Source organism: Crotalus tigris, unplaced genomic scaffold (genome assembly GCF_016545835.1).
Source record: "Crotalus tigris isolate CLP2741 ecotype Arizona unplaced genomic scaffold, ASM1654583v1 scf7180000018299.754606, whole genome shotgun sequence".
NCBI classification, from domain to species: Eukaryota; Metazoa; Chordata; class Lepidosauria; order Squamata; family Viperidae; genus Crotalus; species Crotalus tigris.
The window spans coordinates 517,881-537,860 of record NW_024096930.1 but is presented as its reverse complement, the minus strand read 5'-3'; the positions used below and the strand labels follow the sequence as shown (position 1 = coordinate 537,860).

General features: G+C 38.4%; 1 protein-coding gene across 2 annotated transcripts in view; it reads left to right on the top strand.

Annotated features, from left to right (window-relative positions):
* The window catches only part of EIF2B3 (eukaryotic translation initiation factor 2B subunit gamma), an 86,210-nt gene extending 78,528 nt beyond the window's left edge, over positions 1-7,682 (top strand). For both annotated transcript variants that reach the window (XM_039349621.1, XM_039349620.1), the window contains exon 12: positions 7,474-7,682. In XM_039349621.1, coding sequence (XP_039205555.1) covers positions 7,474-7,526 — 53 coding nt within the window. In that variant the 3' untranslated portion in view covers positions 7,527-7,682. The remainder of the gene's footprint in view (positions 1-7,473) is intronic.
* The last annotated feature ends 12,298 nt before the right edge of the window (positions 7,683-19,980 follow it).

Genomic DNA, 19,980 nt, shown 5'->3' with positions numbered 1-19,980 from the left:
TGATATTGTAATCCAGTATTTCTCAACCTCAGCGAGGCTGGCTGGGGAATTCTGGGAGTTAAAAGTCCACACATTTTAAAGTTGCTGGAGTTGAGAAACATTGCTATAATCCATCTTTGTTCCTGGAATTGTCCTCTGTAGCTATGCAAGTGAACTAGTTCATTTTTAATCCACTCTATAGATTTAATAACACAGTAATTGTAGAAGGAACTGCCAGAAGCAATGCTTTAGAAGTCCAATCCAAATTAAAATAGTAGAAGCACTTTTGCTCGCTCACTGTAGATTAAAATTAAATTTTGAAATGACAAAACTTAGGTCATGTAAAGAGTAATAAATTGCACAAAATATTGGTAGGTAACCACTTTTATGAGACCATTTGAATATTTGCAGAAAGCATGCAGAATGTAGAGCTTAATTATTAAAACCCTGTCTTAAAGCTGATTCCAGTAGTTTATGCCAGTCCCTTATAAAATGATACCTGCTATTCAGGCTTTCAAAATCTGTTGTTGTTTTTACTAAAACTCAGAAATGTACTTGCAGGAGCCAAGAGCAAACCATTAGTTCAAGTGAGAACATGGTTGGGCCAGATTCAAGCATATATGTCTACCAATGTTCTTTTTCAGTACTCTGGTTTAAGTATTATTGTTAGAAAACCAGGAGACAGCCCCTTGACAATGTATTGGCAACTCTCCCATGTGAATTGATGAGATTCAGTTTGACAAAGGACAGCTGTCTATACTATCTGTTCTCACCCTGAAGCTTTGTAAAGAATATCTGAAGTGATGTGTTCTCCTTTGCTTAGGTGTGGGCCTGTGAAAAACACTACAGGCTAGCTGGATATGCTGCTGGTGGTGGGGGAATGTTTAAAGTTTTTTCCCCCCACAAGCAGTGTGCTTCTAAGGTCTTCAAAATTTGTAATGGAAAGACTGGCTGAGTTTGTATATACACTATATTTACGTTTATTGCAGAAGTATTTACTCTACGTTTTTGTCATTTAATTTGGACACTAAGGCAGTTAACTCTCCAGAGTATGGACAAACCCTGTGCAGGATTTTTTTGTATTTGCGATTTTTGAACAAATTTATCCCTAAATTTGTGGGTCTGAAAGTTAGAGATGGATAATATTTTAAAGCAATCAGTAACATCTTTTTGAAAGACAGACAGACAGACAGACATATATGTGCATATGCACATGCACACACAAGCACACACACAAACATAGAAAGTGCCGAGGAAGTCTAGTTCATCATTTCTTTTGATATTGAAAGTGTCCTATGCCTTACTTCTGTCACTTGGACGTTGTTCTGAGTTCCATCAAAGTATAGCTTGCTTCAATATCTCTTTTGCTTTAAACATCGGCTTTCAAGAATAAAGTAACCTTCTTTAATCCTTAAGCCTTAATATAGACCTGAAGGATGCTAATTCAGGAAAATATATGCCTAGCATTACAGAGTAATTTGTTTGGTGGCTGGGCTATTTTTACAGCTAGAAGAAACTATTTTCTCTCTTCGCTTTATTCTGCTATAAAACTAATTACAGTTTCTCTTTTTACCCCATACGTTTTTGATCTTAATTAAATATTTGGTAACTTCTTTTCTTCATTTTCCTCTCTGATGAACAGTATCTTAAATTATGAAACATCAGTAGTTTTTATTGTCTTAATATGAGCCAGGAAGAAAATGGAATTAGTTTTGAGGCGTCTATTGGATTTTTTCTTTCTTTTTTCAGTTTAAAATATATAGCCAAAATTCAGAATATTACTACTCAGAACTGTAGTATTATGTTTTGTTATTTAGTTATTTTATGTTTAATTAAATTGCTTCACTTTGCCATTTTATAATCTTTTCATTGCAAATTCTCATTTATATTCTGATATGTATTTCTGACCCTTCTTTTCCGAGGTGCTGAAACACTGCCTCCTTAAAGTGTTTCCAGAAGTATGAATGTTAGTACACCTTTTACTATGTAATAGTTTTTGAAACTGAAGATCCAAGATCTTTTTTAAAAAAGACATAAGTATTGTATATAAATTATTGTTGCTAGTTTGATAAGTTGCTTTATTACAGCACTGTAAGTTAAAAAAAACATAATCAAGATAAATTGATGCTATCCATAGTGATATATATTCTGCTTTCTGATGTTTATAACATACATAGTTAGCTTCTACATTATGTTTAATCAGATTCTCTTTAGCTAGTAGCTGTCAGTAGTCTTAATCCAAATTCCAACAGAAACCATGCCTTGACTGCTTGTCACCTAGTAATTTAAAATTCATAATTCTTCTGTAATAATGATTATCCTTTAGTCAAGAGGTCCAGAGAAAGCTCCTTTGAATGCAGGTCTATCCTGGATTAGAATCCACCATAACAGGAAACTGCTCTGTGTGGCCTGAGATTCTTTGTAAACAGCCTATGTGAGTCAGAGACCTTGTTGTTAGCGGTCCAAAGCACCATATGACATTTGTATAATAGCAACTGTGCATCTGGAAGGTCTTAGAAATTTAACTCTAGGGAACTGGCTGTGTACATCAAGTGCCATCTGTATATGACCCGACTCTCTGATTGTATATGAAAACACCCTTGCCAAGAATCTGCAATCGCATATATCTCCTGTTATTGCTTCCTACTTTCCCTTCTAAGATGGGCTAGGGAGCCCTTCAAGTGCAGACCACCAGCTTTTACGCTCACTGGTGACGACTGCAGAGCATTGTTACACAACTTGCTCTTTCCTTTCTCTGTCATGACTTAATTTAGAAAGTTCCTCACAAAGAGTAACCAGTTAGGCAGACAAAATAGAAGTACTTCTGCTGTAGAGAGGCACCTGTGAGAAGGCGAAGTAAGGTAGGACAAAGGAAAGGCATTACAAAAATATAGGTTATCTTCTGGCATGCAAATAATTCTTCCTAGTTCAATAAGACTCTTCAGTAAGCAGTCTATTTATTCAATCTTTTATAACTGTAAAAAGGTGTAAAAGAGATATTTGATGTGCAAAAATCTTCTCTTCCTTCTCTTCATCTTGCTATTGGTACAGTTAATTTTAAAATCTATCCACAAACACGCCTTTTGCTCAGCTACATCTACACAGAGAGATATTTGTGTGCTTTTTATCTGCAAAGCAGCATTCAGTGTAGTTTAGCATATTACCAATAGTACAAAAACTCCCACGTTAAAATACAATATTTAATTATAATTTATAAAAGTGATAGCCTTCAGTTACAAATGCAAACTATAAGGAATAGAATAGGATACTTAAAATCTGGAACCGGAAAAAAAAAAAAGCTTGTCAAAAACAGCGATGTTTCAGTAACTCTTTTTTAAAAATTATCACTTGTACCCATGCTATTGGAGAGAGAGAGAGTTCTAAAATGTTGGTTCCCCTACTCTGATTTTGAAGATAAACGTATGGCTGATCAGCACTCATAATTCTACAGAAGATATTAATTTCTGAAGTAACCACACAGAGAGACACATTTCCCCTAGATAAGTATAGGCAACCTGATTTCATAGACTAAAATCTATGATAAAGTCCTAAAATCCCTCCCGGGTGAACATTATGGATGTTGTAGTCAAACTATCTGGAGTTTAATAAACTTAGCCAAGGTATCAAAGAGTTTGTGGGAAAATATCTTAAATACATAAGCTTCTTCCCTCTCCCAGTGGGTTGTATGAAAGTCCACCCTTTTTTCTCTTTTTTTTCCCCCTTTCTCCTCTCTATTGAGTCCAGTGAGTTCCCCCATTTTGATTGTTTCTCCTATGAATATTGCTTCTCTTTCCTTCTGCCCTAGCTTGCAATCCTTGGAGAGGATTAAGCTTCCAGTTTCCCCTGGCACCTACTGAATGTTTTCTTTCCCAACAAAAGAAGGACACATCAACCCTTTGGTAGACATAAGCAGTGGTCTTCCTCTCGTTGAAAGCCTCTCGCGCTTTCTTGGCTTTGAAATATATGGGAAGCAGTCCGGGTCAGCAGATGGTTACTGAATCTATTCTTTCCTCCGTAATAATTACAGTATATAGATATCATGTCAGAAGTATGGGAAAGTGTGAAATTCAGGTTTTGGAGCAGAGCCAGTAGTTCCCTGCTATGGTTAGAAAAATGGGTATTTATTCCTCACGTCCATGGAAGTTTATTGATTGATTTAAATAATTTATTCATTGCTTTCCAGGAAAAGAAATCTTAAATAGATTTACAATTAAAGTTACAGTTTAAACAATGGGTTAAAACATTTAACAAAAACATACTTTAAGGCAGAGGTCCCCAACCTATGGGTCGTGGCCCACTATCGGACCATGGCCTTTTGGCCATCGGGCCACATGAGTGGCTGGCCAGTGCATGGGCACATGTGTGCATGCTCAGCCCCTGCCCTTGTGCCTGCCCTAGCCGAACCACAAATCTCACGCTAGCCGAGCCACAAGCCGCAAGCTGGCGCTAGGGAAATCATGAGCCTCTCGCCAGCACTAGGAGCCCCATTTGTGGAGCGTGCATGCTCACAGCCCCATTTGCACACAGCCACATTTGCGTGTGTGCATAAAGGTGCCTGTCCTTCCCTTTCCAACCAGGCCACCAACCCAGAAAGGTTGGCGACCCATGCTTTAAAGCACTGTATTTATTTATTTATTTTGTTCAATCTTATCCAATTCTCAAGGACTGCCTTGACAAATCCCTGCTATTTTCTTGGCAAGGTTTATCAAAAATGGTTTGCCATTGCCTCTTTCCTAGGACTGAGAGAGAATGACTGGCCCAAGGATACGCAGCTAGCTATGTGCCTAAGATGGGACTAGAACTCAGTCTCTGGGTTTCTAGTCTGATGTTTAAACCACTATACCAAACTGCCTCTCTAGACATTATATTATCAGTGAATAAAGAGGAAAATCAAATCAAACAGGCAAACAATAGAAACTTAAAACTTAAAGCAGGAATGAAAAATTGAAAATCACGATAACATTAACACATTAGTGGTTTGGAGGAATAAAAAAAAGGCTTTGCTTGGTGCCAAAATATACAGTAAGGTCTGGCTGCTTTAGGCATCCATCAGGACTCACTATTGTTTTGCAGAAATGTTTTATGCAGGTATATTCAAAGGAAGCCTGACTATCAATTGATAGTTGAGCAGTTTTGGGGTGTGGGCTTAGTGCTGTTCTGGAAGCCAGCGGGCATGTGCAGAGTGGAGGGTGGCTTTGTGCCATAAGCATCAGAGAAAGGATTGGCTCTTTCTCTTCTGCTTCACCACACAACCCTGCACCACCACCAACGTTGCTGGTCAGCTGCCCTTTGGGAGGTTGAACCAGGTCTCAGGACCAATATAGGGTTTTGGTGTGGATTGAAAAAACTAAACTTCCCTATTGCCCAAAGTGATGGAGGACAGGGGCCAGAGGAGCAGGGTTATGTCCACACCAACTTTAACTGGCCAAACAGTGATGAGTTAATCCCATGGCCAAAAAGAGCACTGGCTGTGACATCAGCAACACAATTGGTAAAGCATGCCAAATTGCACCCACAATAAAACTACCAATGTTCCTTGCTTTGATGCAAATAGGAAAATGCCCTGAGTTCCATCCACTGTCAAAATAAAATCTATGAGTGGAACACATTGGCCATATGTTCCTGTTTTCTGCGCTAAATAGCCTGTTTCCTCTTTCTCTCCTAACTACGTGGGCTTTCCAGAGCTCTTCTCTCCTACTTGTACACCACCCAGAGATTTGTGTTGGGAAATATTAAGCCAAGCAGTGAGGAGGTCGCAAGTGGGGAATTAGCTTTGAATTCTTGCATGGCCACAAGAAACCCACAACTGACTCTCTCCCCAAAGCTCCATAGAGCCTTGTTTATTTGGTCCCAAGAGAAGGCAAGCAGTCTGGGGAGATTCCTGAATATAATAAAGCAATTGGCTTGAACTCTGCACAGATGGATCTGGTTGCTTGTGCCTGACACTCTATGAGTGTGATGGGCAGTTTCAAATTTTGATAAATAAATATGCAATTCTTGCATTTGCTCTTAGTGTCATCAGAGCTCTTGTGCTTTCTATTGCCTTAATATTCGTTGGGGTAATAGGGACCAAAAGAGTTGCACTTTAAAGCCACATTCATGGAGGTGCATATACGATCCTTCTTCATATGTCTACATTTCTGTAGCTTCATTCCTATGCTCGACTCAATGTTTCTTTTTAAATGCTATTATTAAAAGTATCTCCAGTTTTTAAAAAATGTTCATACATAGCAGAGTCTTTCGGCAGTGCTATATAATAGAAGAGTAATTTAGTGCCAGGGACTGTACTGTATTTTATTTAAAAGGATTTATGAAACACTGTGTAATTGAGTGAGTAAACTGAATATTTTTGAGCCCCTGAGGGCTGGAGCTTCGTGGTGGTCCTGGGTTTTGGCCCTAACCCCTTCTTTCTTCTCTTCCCACACACTCCTCCTTCTCTTCCTCCTCCTCCTTTATGGCTTAGCTTTGCCACCACCAGCAGCAATCTGTCTGGGGCTAATTGAGCAAATAACAAGGAGATGCTTTCATATTCCCCCCCAAGGCAGTGTTCTCAAGGAGAGATGCTGCCAGAAGATATCCGCTATCCAATGGAGGCGGGGGGGGGGGAATACTTTGTCATTAGTATCCAGTACTATGTTAGAGTTTGTTGGAACAGAGTCATTGTTGTCCTTATGTTTGCTCAAATTGCACCGTTATATACAATACTGTAGTCCATAAACTGCAAGAGCCCAGATTTTCTATAAATGTCACACTTACATTTTTCAAGGTCTGATTCTTCTTGCACTCCCTTAAAATAAGTGCTGCATTCTCTGAGTCTAAGCCGTTCAGGTGGGAGCTCCTGGGACCCCTGTGCCAGGCAACCTGCCTCCCTGACATTCTGTTGTGGCTCCAAATCTGTCTGGCAGAGATGCTCTTGGTCTGAAACATTCATACCGACAAATTCTGGGACAGTTTTGAAAGTACCTTCTTTAATCCCTCTTTTCTGTGTGGTTTGAATGCATCTGTAGCCCTGCCAATGGCAAATAAAAGACAGCCTGGTTAAAAATTTCTGAGGAGGTAGAGAATTTGTAAATTCTTATCTGGCTCTGAGAACAGAATGAAGCCAGCTGAAGAAGCGTTGCCTCTCAACCAGGAATTGAGAACTGATTCTGGGCCCACTTCCACATAGGGCTAACCCAAGAAAGTTGAACAGTGCTTAGGCTTGGAGAGCACTACCTTCCTTTTATGCTTAGGTTATGTGATTCTGTTCCTGCCAGCAAAAACTGCTTCTCCCGTTCCAGCTGTGTTACTTGACTGCAGTGATACAGACGTGAAGGTTTTCTCATTCAAGTTCTGACTCAGATTGGAATATTATATTTGAGGCTTTCACTTTACCCCTATCACCGCCATACGCACCACATAGTCTCTTTTGTGTCACAGTGTACAAAGCATAACTTTTAAACTTTTATCTCTCCCAAATGCTACCTTCCCCCCCCCCCTCCTTCTCTGTTGCAGCTAAACATGCAAATGAAGTTATTATGGGCACTGAACAGCTGATGGAAATCTGAGTCTGGCAGAACTGAAGAATGGATTTCTGGCAACCTGAACCAATAGCTCAGCTGGAGATTGTGCTACATGAATTTCTCCTGGCATCACTGACACTGACAGCCACTCCTGCTCCGACTTCTTCTTTACCTCTTAATAAAGAAATATTTACAATGGCATCTGTCTGTCTCCTTCATTTAACTAGTTCCCTGCTCCTCTTCTCATTGACAGGCAGGCTGCTTTGCAGAGGCTGATATGGGTTCTTGTAAATCCAATGAACGCACTTTGTTGCCAGCCAAGCTAAGAGCGAGGACCACACAGATTGTGTTCCACCAAAAGAACAGCTGAGCCAAAGTAGCTGCAATGAAAGTGCCAGCTCCCTGAGTACCACTAATTAGAAAAGGAAGGTAGTACATGTTGATTCAACTTAGCATATGAGGTTAAAAAACATTAGATAAAGGGAGAAGAAAAAGTGATGAAGAGTCAGAAAAATACTCTCTATTATATCAGTTTGGACTGTGAATAGCGTGCTTATCTTTTTCTTGAGTGGAAGCAATTAGCTTCTGTTGTCTGTATTTCCAAAAAATGTTGTACAAACCATTTCAATCATAAAAAGCTGTCTGGAAAAGAGGAAAAACACTGTAGACAATGTGTAAGTCAACAGTGAGTATTATTAGTTTTTGCCAAAAATGTATAATGAACATTTTCATTCCAGCTTGGGGCAAGTACATAAGGGCACAGATTACCATTATCTGATCAACATTAAGTGTGTCCTGACCACTAAGACAATTAGTGGACAAGTAATTACTTGGATACAATTACTATTGGCTTTTGCATAGCCTTTCTGAAATCTCCAGGTCAGTTTGGTAATTCTCGTGTCTCTGAAATCCACTGTATAAAAATACAAACTCTGCAGTGATGTTGTTGAATCTATAATCCATATCTTTTAGATTGGGGGCCCATGTGAGAGAATAATCTTGATCCAAACTACTGTTATAATATTTTTGACCAAACCTTCAACACAGAGTGATTGTTTAAATTTAAAATATTATATTGGATCACATTTTACAGAGGCATCAATAATTCTAATCATATCTGAGTTATATTTAGTATTTTATTTATAATGAAATTACATTTTATCTTTCTAATCAATTGTCAATAATAGATAGATTATAAGAAATTAATGAAAAACAAGAATGAACAATTTAAAATATGCCTGAAGCATGATGAACTAAAGATTCTTGGAAACACATAGTTTTCTCCCTAAAATGTTTGGCTTGCAGGAATCTTTTAAGTAGGATTCTAAAACACATATCTGCACCTGTAAAGGCCTCCAGCTATTGACCCAGAGGTATACTAGTTCATTTTCATTAGTTGGTGTGATAAACATCTTCCTCATCTTTTTCCTCCCAGAGGGGATCTTTTTTTTTTTTGTTTCTTTGTTTCACACAGGAGCATTAAAATTATAAACCAGCCCTGCCCAATCCTTCATAAATGAAAAATAAACCACATTAAAGAACTGGCTTAAACTGGGAAAATGTGATGCAGCAGCTGTCTCAGATGAAAGGTTTCTTAGCTCTCCGTGTGTGTATGTGTATACAAATGTAATACATACTTGCACTAGCCCAAATTAACCTCACAAGCTTCTTTGGTGCCTGGTTTGCATGGCATTTGTTAAGTGTATAAAATCACAAATCTGCTAAATTTACCAGAAAAAAAGTTCATCAAATTAAGTTGCATTCCCTTTTCTTTATTCAGTTGAAGGGAAAACAGAGCTCTCCAAAGCTTTCTCATAAAATCTATTACTGAAAAAGAACTTTATCACGTGGGGGTCTTGATCTTTACATAATGAGGATGCTGTTATAAAACATAAGGTTTTAAATTCAGACTAGCATATTGGATGATGCCTCACATATTTCAGCTTACAAATTAAGACCCTTGTTCATGCTTTAATTTATTTCCTTGTAACCCACTTCACACTGGCAAAATGACCTAGGTCAAATGCTGTATGTTCTGTGATTTGATTAATACACTTACTGATTGAAATAATGCAAACATCATACAGTGCAAACATACACTGTTAATTTTGCTAAGGAAAATTGTGATTTCAACAGAACTGCCATTCTTACATGATGCAAAGTGTCCATCCTTTGTACAAGTATCTGGGCCCAAGATCAATATATATATGGAGTAGTAAACCTAAAGAAGTGAGAGGGCTGAATCCAATGCAAGGGTTGTATTTTGTCATCTTTGGATGAATATTTGCAATATAACTTCAGGAAGAAATTGCAATCCTTGATGTAATCTCTATTTTCCATGCATAAGTAATGGCTTCCTTCTTCTGCCTTCACGAGGAAGCTCACATAGTTTTTATAACATTTTTCTGTACTGACTTCCCACATCTGAGGAGTCATCCTGTTTTTATGCTCTTACTTTGCATTAGGGTGAAAAGCCATAAGAAGATAAAGTGTGCAAATGAGAACCAAGGCCCTTAATCCATACACTCTACAACTTGCAAATGGTATACTGACTTTTCCTTTTTGTCTTTTATAACCTGCAGGTGTTTGGGGCAAGATAAAAGTAGATTATCAAAGCAAAGATTCATCCTTGATGTAGACATCGTGTGTGGCAGTAATGCAATTATGAAAAATAATTCCAAATAATGTTTTCCTTCAGAAAGTGCAGGATCGTTGCTAGGAATTTAACCCTCAAATGGTCTGATGATTTGGACCCCATCCTGAAAAAGCATCTTCCTACATGTCTGTTGCTATCAGAAAGGCAGTCTTCGGATAGCTCCATTTACTGTATAGGAGGTGGCAGACTTGAGTTTACTCTATTATTTGTAGAATTCACAAGTCAGCTAACTACAGATAGACAATTACTGTCCCTCAGAAGCCATATGCTTCAAGCAATTTCTCTGTAGAAATATATATCTACAACTAAATTATTATATACAAAGGTATTCTAATACTTAAAATTTAAATTTGATCCATAGTTAGGAGTGAGGTGTAAGCATAAGCATATAGTTTCCCAATAATTTCAGTACATACTTCTCATATGTCCCAATACATCAATGTTTCCCAATATATAGCGTTGCTGGCTGTGGAATTCTGGGAGTTGAAGTCCTCATGCCTTAAAATTGTCAAGTTTGGGAAACACTGCAATACATGATGTATATCATACATCCCAATACAGGATATATACAGGTGGCAAGTAGTGAAATTACTACTTCCTAACAGGCTAGAAAAAAAATTATATCAACATCTTGGATTGTGCAATTGATAAAAAGCAATATGGCACTTCCTGGCATGTGAACTTTTTCTGCCACACCACCAGGAAATAGGACTCACAGCTTATTAGGAGTGTGGGGGATTTCTTTACACAATGAGGAAACTGGCACTGATGATGTTACCTAGTTTGGGTAATGAAACGTCTGCAAGAAAATAAGCTCAGAGAGCACCAAGGACCCCTCATTTCAACCCAGAACTACAAATATTCTCCTTTATTGGTACCTTACACAAGATCATTTTGTCCATTTAGCTTAATTCCATATTCATGTATAGCTAAGTTGAGTTTTTTTTTCCATAGTTCATTTGGTGTTGTATTGAACAAGCTGTGATGGACTTCTTTGCTTAATAACAAACTGCTCCTTGCCTCTTCTTCGAGTTGTGACTTAGTATTAGATTATCTGTTTTAATAGGTAGAGTCTCTTCAAGTTTTTTACCCATAACCTGCTACTTGATTCTTTTAATTAGCGATGCCAGGATTAAAAATGGCATCCTTTGGTTGTAAAATATGACCTTGGCTATTATCCTACATCTCTTCAATTAATCAGTTTTTCTTTCAAATACATATCTAATTTAAGCACATTTTTCTTCTATATGGACTTATTGCCTCTTTTCCTCATCTGTGTAGACAATTTTATTTTCCACAGAACAACATGTCCAAATCCTGTTACATTTCCTTTTTAATCAGGCCAAAACTGCATTATATTATCCCTCTAGTTTTCTAAAACACATATCCAAATGGGATTATCGTATTGGGATTGAATAAACATAACTGACCTCATCTATTCCATTCTGTCCTATCCTCCAGTCTTCCAGGTTTTTTTCCCCCCAAAGACTCATCCTGTAATGTGGTTTTGGTATCTGGAGAATCTAATATTCTAATAATCAGAAAATGGGAAAAAATAACTTGGCCTAGATTGCTGTATTCTTATGAATTCCAATAAATTACAGTTTATATTGTGTCAGAACTCTTGGCTGTGTAATATTTTTACAGATTTCTATTTCTGTTAGGAAATTAGCATGTTGTGTAGACACTAATATGTCTGTGGAGATGTGTTCTCAAAAAGTTAGTTGCTAATTTTAAAAATTGTTCTGAATACAAAGCAACATTTTTATGTAATTTTAAAAATTGATCCAAGACAAATCTTGTGCTTTTGGTCTAACCAGGTGTGTGGCCAAAGCCTTGTCAATTACCTCTAGTAATTTTGGTACGGTTAAATAGCATTTTCTCTAAATAGAGTAATTACTGAGGAGATTTAGTTTTCTTAATTTTAATTACTGTTAAGTTATAGCTGGAGGTCTAGAAATCTCCATAGCTTGACTTACCCCCCCCAGAAAAAATCTAATTATTTTACACAAAATCTAATTAGGTATATACAGTTTAAAGTATACATATCAAAATAAAGTTGCAGCAACAATTGCCAAATTCAAAGGTTTTGTGTAGAGGACTGGAGCTTCATATTATACATATCTAAATACAAATGTGTTTATATACTTTTATTTACTTTTACAATGTTTCTAAACTGCCCAATCTTTTAAGACTCTAAGTGATGAACAACTAAGCAAGAATAAAAGCAATTGTGCAAACTAAACAATGAAAAATAATATTATTATTATTAGGGATGGAGTCAAATATGCCTCCAAAGGAAGCATATCCTATAGTTTCAGAGCCATTATTAAAACGACCTACTGCCTAGCCCACACACCATGTATCTTTTAAAAAGGATTCTCAACAGGTCCTCAATGAATGCTTGGACTGGATGGGTAGATTTGATTTTGGTAAGATGGAACTTGGTGTCACAGGTAATGACCAGCACTTTGAATTAGTCCCAAAAGTCTAGTATAGAGCCTTTATTTGATTCTACAGTGGTAGGATTGTCCTTCCAACACACTAGCCACTATACCAAATTCTAAGTCACCTATAAAAGCAGACCCATATAAATGTATTATAGTTGTCCAAATGAATGACCTATGTAGGATTGTTAGTGATACAACAGTTAGAGGTGAGTGAAGGTCTTTTTGGCTACTCTGAGGGTTTTGTGCTCAAGGTTTATGAGAGTAGCTTGTGACTTACTAATGTTTCTGGATTTGCAGCTGCTGTTTAAGTAGGAACTACAAATCCAGAAAGTAAGTTACAAACTACCTCCCTTCAGAGGGAGCACAAACCTTCAGAGTAACTATCAGGACCAGTGTTATCAGATTGTCCAGATGTCTATCACTGAACAGCAACTCCTGTCTTGATAGGATTTAATTTTAGCTTGTTTTACCCTACCCAGCTCCTAACTGTCTCCAGGCATCTGGACTCTGAACTGTTACAGAAGTGACAGAAGATCTTTTCCAGGTGTCAGCCCTTCAAAGTAGACCAAATCAAGAAACAGACACCATGTAGGGCTACTTTTATTAGAATGACTATAGTAACAGAATTTTACAATCTGAATGTGCTTCTCATCCTCCCTCTTTTAGCACTTATCACCCCATACTGCTTTATTTAATTAATAATCAAATAACGTATCAATAGGGCACCTATCTTAGGCATCTATCTATCTATCTATCTATCTCTCTATCTATCTACGAGCTTAAGCCATATTTATCTGTTGCTTTCTTTCTGTCAAGATAATTCTTTGTACTCTATGCAAGAGTTTCAATTAAATGTTAAATAATATAGAAGAGAGCAACAAGCCCTGTGGAAGCATACAGTGGAATAAATAGAGCTCAAATATTTATCTCATTTTTTACTTAAAAAATATTTTTTTAAAAAAAAGCTCCCCACCCCGCCCCCAAGAATCACGAGAATCACTCATTCAGGTAGAATCTGAATAATTATAGTATGATGTACTGGACTCCCAATCCTTGCAGATGGTCCAAAAGAATGGCATGATTGATAACGCCAAAAGTTTGGAAAAAATTGTCAACAGTTCCTTCATGCACAGACTGTAAGAAAAGATATTCACACTACTACCTCCTTCAAAGCAGGTGGCATTTTACTTTCCCTCAAATAAATATTTACTTTCTCCCGAATCTTGCCACTTGCATTCCACTTGGCTGCCTGAAGAAGCTAGCTCACAGATGGCAGTATTCAAAGTATATTTCATAAGCTTGAAAGAGTCCCAAATGGTCATAATGTTTTACTCAACCCAATCAACTCTGCTCAGCTAACATTCCAATTAGAAAGGATATGAGCAACTTTATCTGCAAGAAACTTTCAAATCATGCACTTTGTTGGGCCTGTGCAATAATTTGCCCTTTTTTCAAAAAGGGTTTAGATTGCTTTAAGCAGAACTAGGTATCTGCAGTGTTTGGACATGTCCACTGGTGGCTTTGTGCAATATTGTTCTAACATTTTTCCAATTGCTTCATTTCCTATGGTGCAAGGAGTTGTTTGGAATCAGCAAGCTGATAGAAATCTTGCAAATATAATCTAATCCAAGATCCTGACCATCTTCATATTCTAGATATCAACCAGAGACATAAAGGAATTGTCTACCAAATTGTTGGGGAAATGCCAAAGCATACTTCAGATACTTTCTGAATCTACTGGGTACCTCAGGTAAATCTTTCTAATAGACCCACCACCCTTGTGTAGGTCTAGGACATCCATGATCTACGGTATGAAAAGCAAGTGACCTACTTACAGCAAAACAAAAATGTTAATGTGTTTCATCAACAGTTCATGTCTGCTCCAAAGCAAACACCAGACTAATTACATGCTAGCAACGTGTTCTGGGGCTGCAGTTTGACAAGCCCATGATCAACATGGATACCATGAATTCATGATGCGCACTTGAATGTTTAAATCACCCAAATGCTTAAATCACCCAAAACTAAAAGCCTTAGAAGGTTCTGTCCAATCAAGTTTGTAAACTCGATTAGCACCATATCATAAGATAGAAACAATCTGGTTATTCATCTGGCATTTAGTAACTGGGAAAGAAGACATCTGTTAATTCCCAGAGTCCTAATGGATGATTACTTAACTATGAGCCAGCAGTGTGCAGCAGCAACCAAAGAATCTAATACAATCCTGGGTTGTATAAACAGAGGCATAGAATCAAGATCACACGAAGTACTAGTACTGCTTTATAAAACCCTAGTAAGACCACACCTGGAATACCACAGCCAGTTTTGGTCACCATATCACGAAAAAGTTGTTGAGAGTTTGGAAAAAATTCAGAGAAGAACAACTAAGATGATCAAAGGCCTGGAGACTAAAACATGAAGAACGGCTGCAGGACTTGGGTTTGGCTAGTCTAAAGAAAAGAAGAAATTGGGGAGACGTGACAGCAGTATTCCAGTATTTGAGGGGTTGCCACAAAGAAGAGGGGGTCATGTTATTCACCAAAACACCAGAAGGAAGAAAAAAGAAACAATGGTTGGAAACTGATCAAAGAGAGAAGCAACCTGGAATTAAGAAGAAACTTTCTGACAGTGAGGACAATTAACCAGTGGAACACCTTGCCTCCAAAAATTGTGGGCGCTCCATCACTGGAGATTTTAAAGAAGAGATTAGACAGTCACTTGTCTGAGATGGTATATGTTCTTCTGCTTGAACAGGGGGCTGGACTAGAACACCTCCAAGGTCCCTTCCAGATTCTATTCCATTCCATTCTAGTATACAAGTCTTCCTTCTCTTGCAACAGCCTATCTAATGCCATCTGCCTTATTTCCTCTGTCCTTCACAATTCCAGTGTGTCTCCCTAAACAAATCAACAATGGAGGCCATCAGTGGGTCATCTCACATTTCTATTCCCACATGCTCTGGGCACAGCACATCTGCAACTGGGCACAGCACATCTGCAAGGACATCACTCATTCATACATTTATATCATTCGCTTTAAACAAACCAGTAGACTAGAATGATATCCTCTCCTATGTAGATCCCACATGATTTCATAGGAATTCCATTATCTATGAATGGACAAAACCCACCTGTTTTGTCAACTTTCTCATTGTCTTGCCCTGCATAGAGTATTAGGTAAAGATTTTACCCATTATACAATTGCTATCAATTTAGTTATTTGTAGCCTGCAGCCTATTGCCAAGCCAAACTTAGGATAAGATTTATCAGCTACTGTCAAGTTCTCTAGAAAAGAATCACCTTTCTTTTATAATGTCCTATGAAGTCTTGTTCTTCAGTGCTGATAACTCAGGTTGAGAATATGGCTAATTTTGAAGAAGCAGAAAGAACTTCATGGTTCGCCTGAATTCTCATGCTTGAGCTGTTGTTCCCATTTAAGGGGGAAAGTACACAAGTGTAAACATTAATTTCATAGGTATATCTTAAGAAATGTCATATTTCCCTTTTGCCCAATACTTAAGATAGATATTGAGAATAGAAGGTAGCCATACAATGAATGAAGTTGTGAATAGTTGTAATCCTGACAGGGAATCTTGCAAAATATATAAACAGTTTGTTTAATTAAATCTCAGGTTCAAAAGGTATTAACATTTCTGGAATGTCATAAAAAGTGGTACACTTTAACTGGGAAGGTAAGAAAGCTGTTGGCTTGTGAAGCTCAGACTTGAAAACATGTGGGAAGCTATAGTTCGGTCTTTATCACTCCAGGAAAACTGAAGAGTAGTGAATTTTCCCGGCTTTTGTTTTTTAGTGGAAAGTAAAAGATCTGCCCCCAGTTCTTTGCCTCTCGTCCCTTCTTTCAGCCCCCTCCCCAAAGAAAAGGGCTAGTGGCTGGCCTTGTATGCATAAGCTAATCCTTTGTGCAACATCTAAATGGTTAATTGTATTTGAGGAAGACATACAGCAAATGGAGGGGGGGGGAGAGACCACCCAGCATGAAACAGACAAGAAAGAGCAATCTTTGCAATGTTTAACCAGGGAGAGAGCAAAGTTGTTTAAAAATATTTAATTTACAACATTCCACTCTGCTGATTATAAGCCAAGCAGCCAAGAAAACGCCACTGCGTGTGGGGAATCATCCAGGAAGTTTGCAACAAATTCCTGGGATTGTTTTTAATCTTCCACTGTCAGGCACTTTTTAACTCAAGGCTTGGTATGGCTAAGTTGCCACAGGCCAATAAAATACTGTAGAGTCCATCATCCTTTCTCTTTTAAAAGTAGTCTCAGAAGGGGGGAGAGAAGAAAAGAAGGAAAGGGAACACACTGATAGGATATGATCTGACTTTAATATTTCCTAATTAGCCACTGACTCAGAGTAAACTTTGATGCTTTTGGCCAGAAGCTAGCTGATTGTTGCATATTTTATCATAAAGTACCTGTTGTACTACTTGTTATAATGTGGAACTTTGATGACCCATGACATCATTAAGTGCTCTGCTCTAGAGGTATTATACTGGGAGAGATGCTACACTGGAGAGTTGTACTGTTGTCTTCACTAAGTCTTGCAGCTCACTATAAGGTCTGTCACTAGTTATTAATTTTTATCCTGATATCCCTCACACGGCTGATATAAAGATGTGTTTTTATACATTAGTAGATGCATAGCCTACCTTCCCTCCAGGAGTTCAAGGGAGCATATATTCTATCTCCCTCAACAAGTTAGACTAACATTCACTGGCCCCAAGTTATCCTGAGCTTCTAGGGTTGAAGATAAATTTGAACCTGCAGCTTCCTCAAATAAGTCCAAAACCTTAGCTAGGAATAAGAGAGGAGGAGTATACAAATAGTCCTCATTTAGTGACTGCCTTAGTCATCAATTGTTCACAGTTACAATGGTGATTAAAAAGTAACTTTATGACCAATTCTCACAAGTCTCTAAAGCAAAAGACAGCTAAGTAAGATCATAAACACAATTGTGGGTTCACTTAGCAACCATTTCGCTTAATGAGCAAGTTACTAGTACAACTGTGGTTGTTAAATGAAGGATTACTTATAGATGCTTCTCTGAGCATCTTTAGATTCAGAGTATCATGACACCTAGAACAGAGATCTCCAAACCTGGCAGCTTTAAGACTTGTGGATTTAAAGACTTGTGGCTGAGGAATTCTGGGAGTTGAAATTCACAAGTCTTAAAGTTGACAAGGTAGATTTGGCTAAGAGATACAATCTGTCTCAAAGTGTTTTGATAAGTTTCTATTACTGAAGGTAGATTTAAATCTGGAGCTCTCAAATTGGTATGTCTAACATCTTAATTATTACACTCTCTTATCTTACTTCTGAAATTACTCCACTTACTTATTTAAAACTACTTCTGAGTAGATATGTGTAGAACCATGCTGAGCATCATTAATTTAATTATATTCAGTGCTATATAATATGTATAGCTTGACTCTGCCCACTGCCAGCAGTTCGATTCTCAATGGCTCAAGGTTGGCTCAACCTTCCATCCTTCCGAGATTGGTAATATGTGGAACCAGATTGTTGGAGGGGCAATATGCTGACTCTGTAAACCCCTTAGAGAGGGCCGTAAAGCACAGTGAAGCGGTATATAAGTGTAAGTACTACTGCTATATATAGAATACTTCCTGCTAAATTCAGACTTGGGTTCTTTTCTCCTCTCACCTAAACATTTCTATATCTTGCATGCTGGTTGGATTTCCAAGGGCTGAATTATCCATCTAATCCAATGGTCAAATAACTTAGGCTACCACTGCATTTTGCACAAGTAATGAATTTGTGAATTTATCATTCATAAAGCTTGCCAGTAGTTGGGTGTTTATGTGTGTATGGGAGGGGGCAGAGGCTTGTAGGATGAGTCTTCAGTAAAGGTTGTGCAGTCGAACCAAGTTTGTACAGTTGTCATTGGGACTGACACCCCTGCTTGCTTATTTGGCAGACCTTAAAAATATCCCGCCTCAGTTAATTAGCTCCTAGCGGGAGTGAGAGATTTCCTTGTTTCTAGCTGTGGCCTGTTAAGAGTAGGGAGCCCTGGGATGCTGGTAAACGGCTGTGGGTTTGGCCTCCTCCCTTCCTGGCTGAGGAGGCCAGAGATGAGTGCTGGACAGTCTACAGAGATTCAGCCTGCTTTACTAGGTACTACTTAGAGCAACTCTTGGAACAAAAAAGTTTCTATCCACATGCCAAAGTTAAAACGTTTTGCAAGCCAAATCAAACCTTGATGCTTCCCATGGTGCAAGGCCCTGGGCCAACTTAATCATGTCTACACTCCTCCCTTGAAAATACAGTATAGAAGTTTGTTTTCTTCACTAGGAATTTACCAGGAACTCTTTGACATCCTTTCCTTGCTATCTCTGTTGCTGCAGCCACCGTGCAAGACTCACACCATCCCTCCACACCTATGTAGACTCATCCTTTGTGAGACCTCTGCCCTCCAGGGGGTTGGGAGGGGGGTTCCTCAGCAGAACATAGAAAGTTTTGTGCTGAGACAGACCCCTGATCCACTGAGCCTAACATTGCCTGTCCTGGTTAGCAGCAGCTCCCAGAATTTCAGACAGAAGTCAGATGCAAGGGATTTGTACTTTGGACAATATGCACGCAAAGCCTGTCCTCTACTACTGAACTATAACTGTTTTCACACAATTGCTCTTCCCTTGGCTTCGGTCTTCTGTTTTTTTCACAGCATCTTTCCAAAGGGGGATAAATCCTCTTCGCTGCTTCTCTTGGAAAACGTTTCTGGCTCAGTTTCTAGCACTATCATTAAGTAAAACTTGGCTTGCAGTCCTTGGTTTTGGACTTCACTCCTTATTTCCCCCCCCCTCGGGTTTTTTCTTAATTCAGAATTCTTCTGATCTCCTCAGCCCAAAGGTTTGACTCCTGGATAACACCTTTCTAACACAGCTGCTAACCTCCTCTGTGTTCTCCTTTTGCTTACCTTTCTGCTCTCTGCACCTCTCATTCTTATTTTTGCTCATCATTAATTAACCAATTAATTAACCAATTAATTAACCAATTAACCAATTAATGATGTGGGATCCACTTCTTGATCATACAGGCTTGATTCTCACTGATGTTTAGACTCCAGTCGGTGTCATTTGGGACCTTTAGGCTTATATTCATTTCTTATTTGTTTGATTTATTGATAGATAGCCCCCAGGCAGCATATATGGTGCTTCCTATTACTGCTTTTCTCCATCACTGCAACTCTGTCAGGTCGGTTGGCTGAATAAGATTGACTACTCCAAAGCCACTTGATGAGCCTCTGTGACTGAGGATAGACCAAACCCAGTTTTCCTGTTCCCAATCTAACAAATAAAGTAATTGACTCATCCCCCTGATTAAGCCAATGTTGACTCCCTCAGCTATTCCAAGGATCC